Consider the following 13345-nt stretch of genomic DNA (forward strand, 5'->3'; position numbering starts at 1 on the left):
CTAACGAAAAAGTGTATTAATATGCTAGTATCATACAGTAAAAGTAAAATAGACAGGGACCGTTATGTTTGACAGAGAAAAACATTGGAAATCGATCTGTGTATTAATTTTTTTAGACTAAAATGTCTGCTTTTAAAATTCTTGGAAACTGATTTGGGTAATTACTCTGTCAAAAATTAAATTGGGGACTGATTTGTCTACTGGAGTAAAATCTTGAGGATTGATATGTGTATTAATTCTTTTGGAAACTAAAATGTCTACTTTTTAAATCGTTGGAGGTTGATTTGGATAATTATTCTAAATTAACTTTTTAAATTTCTCACTTCAATTTCAAATGACTAAGACCTATTAGATCTTCTAGAAGCTTGTTTGACTCTCCAACATCCTCACAAAGATAACAATAATAAGTTTAATTTGAAAATTTTACAGTTTTAAGAGAAACAATCAACCTTTTCAAACTCTAATAAATCTTGATCATGTGAAACCTAGGCAAGGAATCTAAATTGTAATAGGTTAATATACCAAATCAACATGTCGTTAACAGAGATTGGCTCAATAGTTAACGTGACTTACAATTATAAATTTTAGGGTCCAACTTGAGTTTATTGAAATTTTAGGGGTCAAATTAAATGTGACTTCAAATTTCAGGGGTCAAATTGAATATTAATTTTATCGATTTCTCAGAAGAATATGCAAATAATATTTTGAAGAAATTTCAGATAAAACACTCAAAATCAGTTTTTACTCCGGTCGAAGAGAAGTTCAAATTGTTGAGAAAAGATAAAAGAGAGCAGTAAATTTCACATACCATAAAAGAATTTTTCGATATATCAAAGGTACTTTAAATGATGAAATTTATTATGAGAATATATACTAATGAAATAAAGCTTGTTGGCTACACTGATAGTAATTAGATCGGAGATATAGAAATAAGAAAAAGTACTTTAGGGTTTGTATTTCATTTTGGTTCTTGTGAAATTTCATGGTCGTCAAAGAAACAACCAGTAGTATACTCTCAAAGCAAAAGTAGAATATATAGCAGTAACAAGTTGTGCAACGCAAGCAGTTTGGCTAAGAAGAATTATTGAGGAATTGAACGAGAAACAAAGTACTCTAATGACGATATTTTGCAATAACAAGTCAGCTATTGCACTTTGTAAAAATCCAGTATTCTATGGAAGATCGAAGCATATTGATATTCGATTTAAAGGAGGCAATGTTGATTAAAAATTTTAAATCAACTTGCATGAACTAAAATCTTCATGAAATATAGTTAAAGAATTGAAGAAGCAAAGTTTGAATTGAAAACAGTAATCAATCTATTTATTAGAAGATGATAAAAATTTGAAGAATTACATAAAATGTTTAAGAGAGGTATTTGATTATTAAAAATAATGACAAAGCATGCAAACTCTACAAATTTTATGATCATTATTAATGTAGTCTTAATAATTAAGAAAAAGAAATTATTATTTTATTAAAAAGTTTAGTCTATATAAAGTCATACAAACTTTGTGTATTTGGTGTGTTTCAAATAATAAAAATCATGTTACGAGAATTGAGAGGTGCTCTTTTGTTTTATGAGTGTTAGTAAGTTTGAGAGATAAAAAATAATAGTATTATTTATGTGAGTGAGTGATTTTGCGGTTAATATAACGTGGGTATTATACTAACATGTCGTGTTAATTGGACAGATATATTTAAGAAACTCGATATAGTCCATTTAGGCATTTACTTACAGTTCAGTCGAACCTCATTTAAATTACAATGAGATTGCGCCACCAAAGGGAAAACAATAATAATAATGATAATAACAAATTAACAATAATATAGTGGAGGACAATGTTACTCATGGGTGTAGTGGAGTAGAGCCTTAGGAAAATGGAGAACATAGAGTGAAAGAAGCGAAGGGGTGGTGGTTGAATTCAATTGAAAGTGAAAGTGCAAGGGTCTGCAGCAAATCCAAGCCTGTTGTTTTTGGTATCATATATAACCCTCTGATTCCTCTGCTGGTAGTTCCCAACAATGGGTATGTCGTACTCATCGGAGAGGCTTGCTAGCGCCAGGCAGACACGGGAGGCATCCTCTTTCACCACGTACAGTATGCCACTGACGTCCACGTTCATGCTCACCTCCTCAAAGTACAATCTTATGCTGGGTATGTTCACTTCCTCATACCCGGTGAGATTGAAACACGTGTCCAATATAGAGAACCCGGGCGCCGACGGGTAATCCGAAAATTGTCTCAAGAACTCTGCCTTGACTGCTCTGTACATGGACGGAGCCAGTCTTGTGATCACCGTCCCAGAGTCAATGAGGGTCCCCTTCCCGAAACTGGAGGCCTGCAGCAGAGGCACACCACCAACACTGATGGTTGTGAGGTTGAGTATGTAGAAGCTGGAAAGCTGCGGATCAGAGAGCATCCTGGCGTAGGCAACATTCTTGAAGAGAGAAGAGGAGTCATTCCCCATGACGAGCGACCCCGAAGCTCCGGCGTCAGGCGAAGGCAGGCAGTATGAGAAGACTCCTCCCAAAGTGGAACTGGTTTGAGAGACGATGGAGAGGTGGCTCCTCCCCAGGCCCATAAGGCCCGATGCGAGTCCGAATAAGCCTTTGTTGTTCCTGCCGCAACCAAACACGAAATCGGTGATCCAAACCCCTCCGACGCTGAGGTGCTCTACTCCTAATTCTCCCGAGGTGTAGGAGCCATCCCCATAGTTAACGACATAGTCACAATTAGTTGCAGTTGCACATGCTCCCGGCGGAGCTGGAATTAGGGTGCGACAGGTTGTTGAATTGCAGAGAATGGATTGGTAGGAAGGGGAGCTTGAAGGCTGGAAGAGAGGGCCTTGCTGGTCATAGCAGGAGTCACATGGCTGGCACTGCACCCACGTCAAATCGCTTCCTGTGTCAACTATCATGCTCACATTCTGCCCACCCAACCCCAGAGTCACTACATAGTTAAGCGTTTCCAATTTCATGCCTGAGCTTATCGGAATCTCATTGTTTTTGTTTTCCTTGTCTGAGGCAGACGCACCCCGAATGCGGCTTTGAATTGCGCGGACACGAAGGTCATCCTGCCCCAACTGTTTCCGATGGCTCCTTTTCTCAGAGACAGAGGAACAGTGTCCTGTGTCCTTCATTTCCAGTATGATGGCACCTTTCACCTTTCCTGAGAATGAATTCAATTAGAACCTCATCCATTGCTAACTAAGCTTTCTTGGCTTGAAAGACTCCAAAGAAGGTGAGACTAGAGAGACCAGTAATGATGGATGTTTTGCTTTACCTTATTAATATTATACCTAATGTAATTTGTTATGTACTACTCTGGTACTCCGGTGCGTATATATATACTTTTAAACAAATACCAATACAACATACAATTCTTTCATTTTTGCATCCCAATAACAATAACGAATCATAAAAGCAAGTACCAAGCAGCATAGTGCAAGAAAAGAAAAGGAAAAAAAGGAAAGGAAATAATGAATTAACTATCAAAGAGATCTATCAAGCTCACTTGCTTCCGGTGGGTGGCAGCCAAGATTCTGTTCCCTCTGCGATTTTCGCATGTTCAAGTTAAAGGTCATCTCTTCAAAGGAGTGAACCTCATTTGCGAGTATGATGAGGTAAATACCAACAAGAGAGAGCAAGACAGGCAACGCGGTTGTTGCCTCCGCCATAGATACAATGCACTGGTTTGTGTGAGAGAGAGATTGTTTTAGTAAAGGCCTCACCTAATTATAATGGAGGCGAGGGTGAGATTCTGACTTGCGAGTGATGGATTTTGGCGTGAGAACAAAAGAGGAAAGGCTGGCTTTGAGACCCCACTTGTGCATGAGAAAATTATTGGAGTTTCACGTGCACATTTTGAGAACGCAAAACTGATGTGTTGTTGCTGATCCCGATCCCCTAGGGATTCTGATCCTCTTTGTAGCTTTAATCCAGATATAGTTTATATAGTACTTTTTTTGGTCGTATATAGTACTTAATTAAAATTGAAAGACTACTAATCTTCTGATTATTTTAATGGAAGATTTAATAGTGTGACTCCTCTGTTATATATCTTCGTCCATTTACAATCAGGGCGGAACTAAATATAACTTTAGGGAGGATAATTTTATAATAAAATAAGGTTAAAATAAAAATGGTAGAGAGTTAAACTAGAGAGGAATAAAAATTATAGAGAGTTAAACTAAAGAGGAGTGTTAGGGACTGTAAATTTTATGATTTGTAGTTATTAATTAATTATTATTGATATTTTTAATAATGTGAAATTTTATCTAATGATATGTGATTACTCACTTTTCTTTTGATAGTTAAGTGATAGTCAAATTTTATTAAAAATATTGATCCTAAACTTTTTTTTAAACTAAAATTTATATACAATTTATATAAAAAATTAAAATTTAGGAAGACTATTATCCATTTTTTTTTCCCATAGTGAGGCTCTGTCCGTCTTTACAAATTACAACTATTATTTGCATAATTTCATTTTTTGTGTAGTAATAATTCATGGGCAAACACTCATAAATAATTGAGAGGAGTGAATATTCATTTTGCCATTTTTTGTTTGATATTTATTTTTGTAAAATTAATTAGTGTTAACTTAGAATTGTAGACTGATCTTTTTTAATGAAAAAAGTATTTTGTTTTCATAAATAAAATATTTTTATTCAATTTTAAATTTATTTCGATATATCTTTTTTAAAAAAGTATTTCTATTAAAAAAACAAATAATTTATTTTTTTAAAAGCTAACAATATCTTATTTAAAAAAAATAAAAAATATTTGTAATACTTATTTTTTTTAAAAAGACTATCCAAATATAAAATAAATTTGTCTATTAAAAAAATGTTTTTAAAAGAATAAAAAATATTTTGTTTAAAAGTGAATATTTTTCTCTTAAGACGTTAATCAACTAATTTGTTTATGTAAGTGACAACTACAAATGATAGATTTTTCTTTATTTTTTTGTTATTTTTTCATATACATTGATAATTTGTTGTATAAAAATTAAGAAATATTATTGAATTTTAATTTTTTTTACTTATAAAAATTAACAGAGGATACACATATTAAAAAGAATCACATTATTAATTGTTGTTATTAATTTTATCTATATTTATTACTAATTATTTTAAAATGTTAAAATTTGAATCTTTGGTGTTATATTTACATGGTTGGTTGACATTAATATTGTCATTTGTTGTATATATTTTAAATAAAATATTGTATCAACCTTTTTATTATCTATTATTAAATAGGTTATGCACATTTTTTAATAATAATGAGTTTATATGAATTATAATAGTTAATTCAAATTGAGTACACTTCAAATTTAATATATTTTTTTGTGACTGAAATAAATTAAACAAAAAAAATAAAACAAATAAAATAAGGAACCGCTTAAATAGATAGACAGTTCCATTTAAGACTACTCTTAAACTCTTCTTAAAGTGAAAGAAGCTCCACATGCAAAAGTTGTAACTTCATCGCCATCTTTGCCATAGTATCTGCCACCGGGTTTGCATCTCTCATAATCAAACGAAAGTCAACACGCCAATTCCAATGCATGATATCTCTAATTTTGAGCACCAATGGATCAATAAACCCAAAACCATCTTGAGTAACAAGATTAAATGCTTACACACAATCCGTCTCACAAATAACATCTCGTTGACCCACATCCAAACTAAGAGATATCCTCTCCAAATAGCAAACAATTCTCCTTGATGAATACTATTACTCTCAATCATTCTCAAACACCCCCTTTGCCAACTCTCATTACAATCTCTAATAACACAAGCAAAACCAGCACTATCACCCGAACCAAAATAACTAGTATCACAATTAATCTTAAAAGTATAAATGGATGGGAGATTCCAAAAATCATTTAGAGTAGAGGGAATGGACATACGTTATAATTCAAAAATATTCCTAAACTCCTTTTCTGAAATTAATGCCAGACAAATCACTTTTTTCGGAGACCAAGTTTCATAAGGATTAAAGATGTCATTATTCCTTACTCGCCATATCCACCAAAGTCCCGAAAAGAACTTTAATGGATGTTCTCTGCTATGATACAAGAACCAGCTCTTCAAATCCAAAGGATGACAAGAAATATCCAACCTATGCCAGACAAGCTGAGCTTTTGGACAATTCCGAATGCAATATAAAACCGATTCCTGGCTAGAAAGACATCTTGGACACCTATCCGATGACGACATCCCTCTTCTAAAGCGAAAACTTGCAGTAGGAAGAGCCTCCTTAAGACACAACCAAGCCAAAAACTTATGCTTTTCCGAAACAAGCTGATGCCAAAGCCAAAGCCAATTTTCCCGCTCTTCCCAACCAAACAGCTGCTTACACAACCACAAGTAACCATTGCGTGAGTCATAGACTTTGGCAGCAGACCCACTCCAATACCAACCCACTTCCGGACCTGCTTGTTCATCTGGATTGTAAAAGAGAATATTACCTTTCAGATCTTGAGATAAAGGAGAATAAAGAGTATCCAAATGCCACCTACCAACTGACCAAATATCCTGTATCTGGAGATTCGAATCAGAAATGTGAACATAATCCATCTCATTAGATAACCGTCCTTCTCTTCTCCAGCTAGAAATCTAAAAATTCAGGTTCAAATCTTCAATACACCAAGCAAACCCATCCTTCAACACTTCCCAAGCCTTGCAAAGACATCTCCAAATGGGAGAGTCCTTGTTCTTAGGATAACTAAAATAGTCATATAGAGATGATCGGTATTTGGCATCTAATAATTGGACCCATAGCTTGTTTGGCTGCTGGAAAAAAGTCCAAACTAGCTTCCCAAGAAGAGCAATATTTACACAATAAAGATCTCTAATCCCCAAACCTCCATATTTTTTTGGAGTAACAAGTACCTTCCAACTAACAAGATTCAATCCTCTTCCATCAACTTGTTCTTTCTAAAGAAAATTCCTCATCATAGACTCCAATTTACTAATGATTCCTTTGAGAAAAATAGAGACCTGCATCTGGTACGTGGGAATAGCGGCGGCAATAGAATTAACCAAGCAGAGTCTACCAGCCCGATTGAGTAAACTCTCTTTCCAGCTTGCTAGCCTACTCCGAATCTTATCCAGGACACCATTGAAAGCTGAACGAGTCACCCTAGAATGGCTAAGGGTAACTCCAAGATACTGGCCCAAGTCCTGGATAAATCTGATAGAGGACACCCTAGTGAAAACTTCTGTCCTTGTTGCAGAGACATTCTTGGAGCAAAGCGCTTTAGACTTCTCCACATTAATCTTCATCCCAGATGCTTTGCAAAAAGTCTCTAAAATCAACATCACATTTTGTACTTGTCTCTTTGTAGCTTTACAGAATAGAAGCAAGTCATCCGCAAACATTAAGTGGGATATTCTTGGTCCCCCTCTAGAAATAGTAATTGGCTCCCACAAGCCCAAATCAACCTGATGACTAATCAAGTATGCCAATCGCTCCATACACAACACAAAAAGATAAGGTGACATAGGGTCTCCTTGTCTGAGACCTCGGCTAGGAGTAAAGCTATTCAGATGATTCTCATTCCAAAGAATAGATAAGGAATAAGCAGTAACACAATTCATAATCAAATTAAGTGTAGGAATAGGAAACCAAAGCTTTTAAGGGTATGAGCTAAAAACCTCCAGTCAACTCTGTCATAAACTTTCTCTATATCAATCTTAAAGGCCAGTGTGCCTTTTTTTGATTTAGTCTTCTTCATAAAGTGGAGGACTTCTTGAGCAATAATGATGTTGTCAGGAATTTCTCGTCCCGGAATAAATCCTCCTTGAAGCGGGTCAACAATCTCCGCAAGATGAGGACGAAGCCTATTAACAAGGACCTTCGTGATGATCTTGTAAACTACATTGCAGAGACTAATCGGCCTAAAATCTTTCATAGATACCGGTGATTCAACCTTTGGAATAAGAACCAGTAAAGTCTCCAACATTCTCGGATCAAGAGTAACACCGGAGAATGCCTGCTTAACCATATTCCAAACATCAAGACCAATGATCTCCCAATATTCTTTGAAGAAGAAAGCTTGAAACCCATCAGGACCTGGAGTTTTAAAAGAGTTCATGTGAAAAACAGCTGTTCTGACTTTCTCCATAGTAACTGGTGCCGTAAGATTATTGTAAGCTTCCTCATTAAGAGAAGGAAGAGGCACATCACCAAGGCAACTCAAATCAACATCATATAAATGACAGAATAAGCTTTTATAGAAAGACTCTGCTTCTTGACTCAAAACCTCTGGATCAGTTTCCCACATTCCATCCTTGAGAAAAAGACTATGAATCTTATTATACGTCCTTCGCGTAAGAGTTTGAATATGAAAGAATTTTGTATTCCTATCCCCAAACCTTACCTACTGCTCTCTGGACTTTTGGAACCATAGGAGCTCTTCTTGCACTAGAGTATTATTATAATCATCAAGCAACTGTTGCTCTTTTTGACGCAAATAAATACTATCCACCACTTCCAAACGCTTTTGTAAATAATTAATCTACTGCTCTAATTCACATTTCTTAACAAAAAATGTTACCAAATACCTTCGAGTTAAACTCTAGTGAATTCTTCTGTACTTCCGAAAGCTTACCATGAATCCCTCTATTACCAGACCACCATGACTGGTTCACAATATCCCTATACCTAGGATGACTAGCCCAAGCAACAACAAATCGAAAATGTCGATTCTCTTTAGGCTGAGGATGACCTTTACAACGCACCAGAATATGGCAATGATTAGACTGAAACATATTTAAAACTTTGGCATAAGTCTCTGGAAAGATAGATAACCAACTATTATTTAAACAGACTCGATCAAGCTTTTTTGCCACATCAACATAAATTTTCACCCTCCTGTACCAAGAAAATTGCCTCCTAATAGTTTTCAGATCAAACAAACCACTATCCCCTAACGAAGTAGCAAACATGTCTGCTCTTTGATGAAAAAATTGACAGCCCTTAGATTCATGAGAAAATTTGACTTCATTAAAATCACCAAGAACAATCCAAGGTCCTTGAAAAATCATGGACTGTGCAACAAGATAATCCCAAAGGAGAACCCTTTTATTAAATTGAGGACTGCCATAAATACCACTACACCTCCAAATTAAATTATCAAAGTGAACCTCAACAGTAACACCCTGATCAAAAGCATCAATGAACTTACAACAAACACCCTTCATAGAGGAGAGAAACCAAATACCTCCCTTATGCCCCTCTGCTTCTACTATACCAACAGAGTGATACCCCAACCTTTCCCTAAATAATTTTAAATGCTGAAAAGGAGAGTAAGTTTCAACCACAATAAAGAAAACAGGTCTAAATTTTATAACAAGTTCCTTACAATGCACCCGGGCTAAATTATTAGGAACACCCCTAATATTCCAAATAATCATATTTAAACTATCCATAAATAACAAGGACAGAATAAATAAGAACATAAACTCTAAACAGAATCACTAACCTCAATAGGTGGTTTGTCCTGTGGTACTGGCACACTCTGATCCTCAATAATTGCCACATTCGGACCCCCTGACACTGCACCTGCCATGCTTCCATCTACTAAGGTTTCCTCCATTGTGCCACAATTTTTATCAACTGGCGAGTTCTGTAGGGAGGAAGGCCAAGGACGCTTCCGTAGAGAAATTCCACGACGTGCAGGAGTTTTGCGCGATGGAGATGGTGTAATTTCATATTTTTCTCGCTTCCCCATCCTAATGCCAATTGATTTGCCTTCATCACCATGCAAATTGGGCCTTGGAACCCTTCTCGAACCATACTTGTGCTGGTTTCCATCTTGGTCCTTCGAACCTGATGACTGGCCCACTGTAAATTTTTTCTTACGCAACACTTGTTGCCAGCCCTCTCCATCATCCATGCATGCCTCATTAACATGACCATCAGGCACGTGAGGAGCTAATAATTCCGTAACCACATCCTTCCCTTTAACAACTCCTAATTTCTCACCTAAATTACGAGGATTCTCACCAAATCACGAGCTTCTGACTCAGCCTCTTTTTGAATCTCATGATTGTTGTGTGGCACTAGTGTCGGGGCTTCATTATTTTTTCCATCACCAAAGAAATTTCCGTTTCCTTCCAAGGACTCCTTCTCCATGCACAACGATTTATCATGCCCATACCGTGCACAAGTAGCACAAATCAACTATAAACTCTCGTACTCCACTTCATAAGTCACACCCTTCACTATAATATATTTGATTACAGGCAACTTAAGATTAATTTGAACACAAGTTCAGGCATATTTTTCTCTTTTTGCAAGCTTAGTGGCTAAATCTACTTTCATCGGAAGCAATTCGCAACATTGCTTGTTCCTGGTAGCACCAAATTGGAAGCTCCGAGACTCGAATTCATACCAGCGTTGATCCAAAGAATTTTTCGCATGACCTAAAATCCACATCCCATGACTTTACTGCAACATAGTGACCGTCTATCAACCACGGGCCACCAAGAATGACTTTCTCACGATCCGCAGCAATATCAAATTTAACCAAAAAATATCCAAACCCCACATTCAACAAATCAAACCCTCCTTTGATGCGCCATACTATCCGAAACTTATGCATGAGAGCCGTGTAGTCATAATACTTATCCAGCACCTTGATCACGATAGCTTCCTTATAAGGTTCAGTTAGACAGCTCTTTGCCTCCTTGGTAAAACTGACACTTGGTGGACGAGAATCACCCTGCTTACCTGTCATCGTCGCGATACCATCCTCAGATAAAGACCCTACTAATGCAAAGGCCTTGGACTTTTATGCACCAATGACTTTATCTCTAAAAGAGACATTGGATGGCTTTTTTAATCCCTCTCGAGTAGAACCCTCAATAACACCGGATACATACCCACTCACACTCTCCCCCTTATCTCTTCTGATGGCATGACCATCTTCCTTACCATATTTCACCCTCAACCGCTCGTCCCCGCTCTCTCATTCTCTCATTTTCCTTGAGTAATATAATCTTAATAATATAATCTTAATAATATAATATGTTAAATAATTTTTCTAAACAATAAAAATATTTAAAAAATCTTTAATTTAATTTTTATAAGAAAAAAAATTAAAAATCATTAATATTTTTTAATTTTTACATAATAAATTCAATCAATATATATAAAAAAATAACAAAACATAAAGGAAAAAAATTAAACGTCCCTCGTAATTATGCGCAAAAAGCAATGAGATCCTAACAAAAAAATGTCAATTCTAATTGACACTTAATTGATAAATTAATAGTTTAATGTGTACGTAGACATGTTCTATCAAGGGTTAAATACTTTTTTCATCTCTAAAGTCTTGGGTCAAAATCAAAATTATTTCTGACTTTTTTGTTATTAAAATCATCCTCAACATTACAAAACGTTATAAAATCATCCTTTTGTCTATAAACAATATTTTTTAGACAATTTTACCCTTAAAAAAACATAAACATGTAACCAAAGACAAATTCCTCTTTTCTTCCTTTCTCATTAACAACAACCACCTTTCATCTTCTACTTCTCATAACAACCTTTCTTCTCATATCTTCTTTCTTCTTCATCTTCTTCTTCTTCTCATTCACAACAACAACCTTTCGTCTTCTTCATCATCTTCTTCAACTAGCACCCCAACTACTATCTCCAACCCTTTCTTTTTCACCTGAACATTCTCTCTTCTTTTATACTTAAAAAACTCACTACCTTCCAATACAGGTGCACCAACAGCAATAACCACAAAATAAATTACCAAAAATTTCAGATCAAACAATTCAATAATCATCAATTATGATTTTAGATCCAAAATCAACAACAATAAAAATTAGAGAATTGCAAATTAGTAAATGAAGTAGCAAGACAAATTCAGCAACAATAGAACCATCTTTAACAACTAAAAACTTCATGCTAAAATTAAAAAATAAACCAGAAAATTTTTAAATAATCAATGACATAAATTTAGTCACGGAAGAGGAAAATAGCTAACTACATGAATAGATCTGGAACAAGGTGAGTTTCAGGAAGCAGAACAGAAAAATAGAGCAAAGAAGCAGAACAGAGGCGTAACACTGCGGAAGGCAGAACGGAGGCGCGACGCTGCGGAAGAGAAAGAACGCAGGCCGACGCTGTGAGAGAAAGAGCGCGACAGAGAAGGAGCCGGCGCCGAAAGGAGAGCCAAAACGGGATTGAGTCGGCACCGAAAGAGAATGCCAGCAATGGGTTCCTCTCTTGCCAGTGATGCCTTCTTCCTCTTCTTCTCTTCTTTTCCCTCTTCGTCTCCACCTCCCTTTGTTCTTTTCTTCATTTTCTTGCTCTCCCTTCTCTCTGTGGTTGTTGAAAGAAAAAGAAGAAATGAGGGTTAAAGGATGGAATTAAGATAAAGGGTATTTTTGTCCAAAAATTAGGAAAATGATGGTTTTATAATGATTTGTAACGTTGAGGACGATTTTAATAAAAAAAAAGTTGTGAACGATTTTGATTTTGACCCAAGACTTTAGAGACGAAAAAAGTACTTAACCCTTCTATTAACTTAGAAAAAAATATTAACAGAATCTCATTGTTGTCTTTCTTATCTAATTGAGAGATATTGAAATAATGTAAAACAACGGTTAACTTGTTTGTGTATTAATTTATAAAAATGCCTCAACGGCATTATTTTTTGTCGTTACTTTTAGTCATAAATCTAATTTCTTTAATCTAATAATGTAATTGTTCTTGTGTGGATGAACTTTTGAGGTATAGCTTGTCTTTTGCACTATTGTAATACGTCTTTTTTTTAATGGAGTGAGAATAACTCGAACGTCAAAGAACATAGTGGGTACCAATTTGTAAAAGACACTCCAACACTTAAGTTAGTAAGTGTTTAAGAGGTATAAGAATTTTATGATTAGCCTTTTATAGGCGTAGAGTTAATGAATAGAGTTGATGTTATGGCAGAATAATTGTTATTAAGATCGTCCGTTACAAACTTAGAATGAAGGCAAATAAAGTCGAGTTATGATTCATAATGTACAATAATAAAGATCGAGTTATAAGGTGATGAATCAATAACAATATATTTTTAACCCACACTTTTAAATATTGCTAGTTAAATATTGACAAAAATTTTTTTATTAATTCTCTAATATTCTCCTTAATTTATAATATGTGATAAATGAAGTACAAATAACGTTTTCCATTAAAAAAAATCCTCTATCACTATTTGCTTTTACAAAATAAGATATAAAAAAGATGATTATTATAATGTCTAAAAAATAATTTTAATTTATCAAAAAAGATTAAGATTCAATATTTAATTTAATAAATATAAAAATAAATA

The 13345-nt window shown here is 35.0% G+C and overlaps 1 protein-coding gene across 1 annotated transcript; it reads right to left on the reverse strand.

The window, feature by feature from the left end:
• Positions 1-1699: 1699 nt before the first annotated feature.
• Positions 1700-3784, reverse strand: LOC112771027 (aspartyl protease family protein At5g10770-like). The gene is made up of 2 exons (XM_025815577.3): positions 3518-3784; positions 1700-3172 (listed from the first exon to the last, which is right to left on the reverse strand). The coding sequence occupies exons 1-2, from the start codon at positions 3678-3680 to the stop codon at positions 1926-1928; spliced, it is 1410 nt and encodes a 469-aa protein (XP_025671362.1). The 5' UTR covers positions 3681-3784; the 3' UTR covers positions 1700-1925.
• Between the last annotated feature and the right edge of the window lie 9561 nt (positions 3785-13345).

Source organism: Arachis hypogaea, chromosome 18 (genome assembly GCF_003086295.3).
Source record: "Arachis hypogaea cultivar Tifrunner chromosome 18, arahy.Tifrunner.gnm2.J5K5, whole genome shotgun sequence".
In the NCBI taxonomy this organism is placed as follows: domain Eukaryota; kingdom Viridiplantae; phylum Streptophyta; class Magnoliopsida; order Fabales; family Fabaceae; genus Arachis; species Arachis hypogaea.

Coding starts and splice junctions, on each gene's coding strand:
- LOC112771027 (XM_025815577.3), bottom strand. CDS start 3,680: ATGGCGGAGGCAACAACCGCGTTGCCTGTCTTGCTCTCTCTTGTTGGT. Junction 3,173..3,517: donor CTGCCACCCACCGGAAGCAA/GTGAGCTTGATA, acceptor ATTCATTCTCAG/GAAAGGTGAAAGGTGCCATC.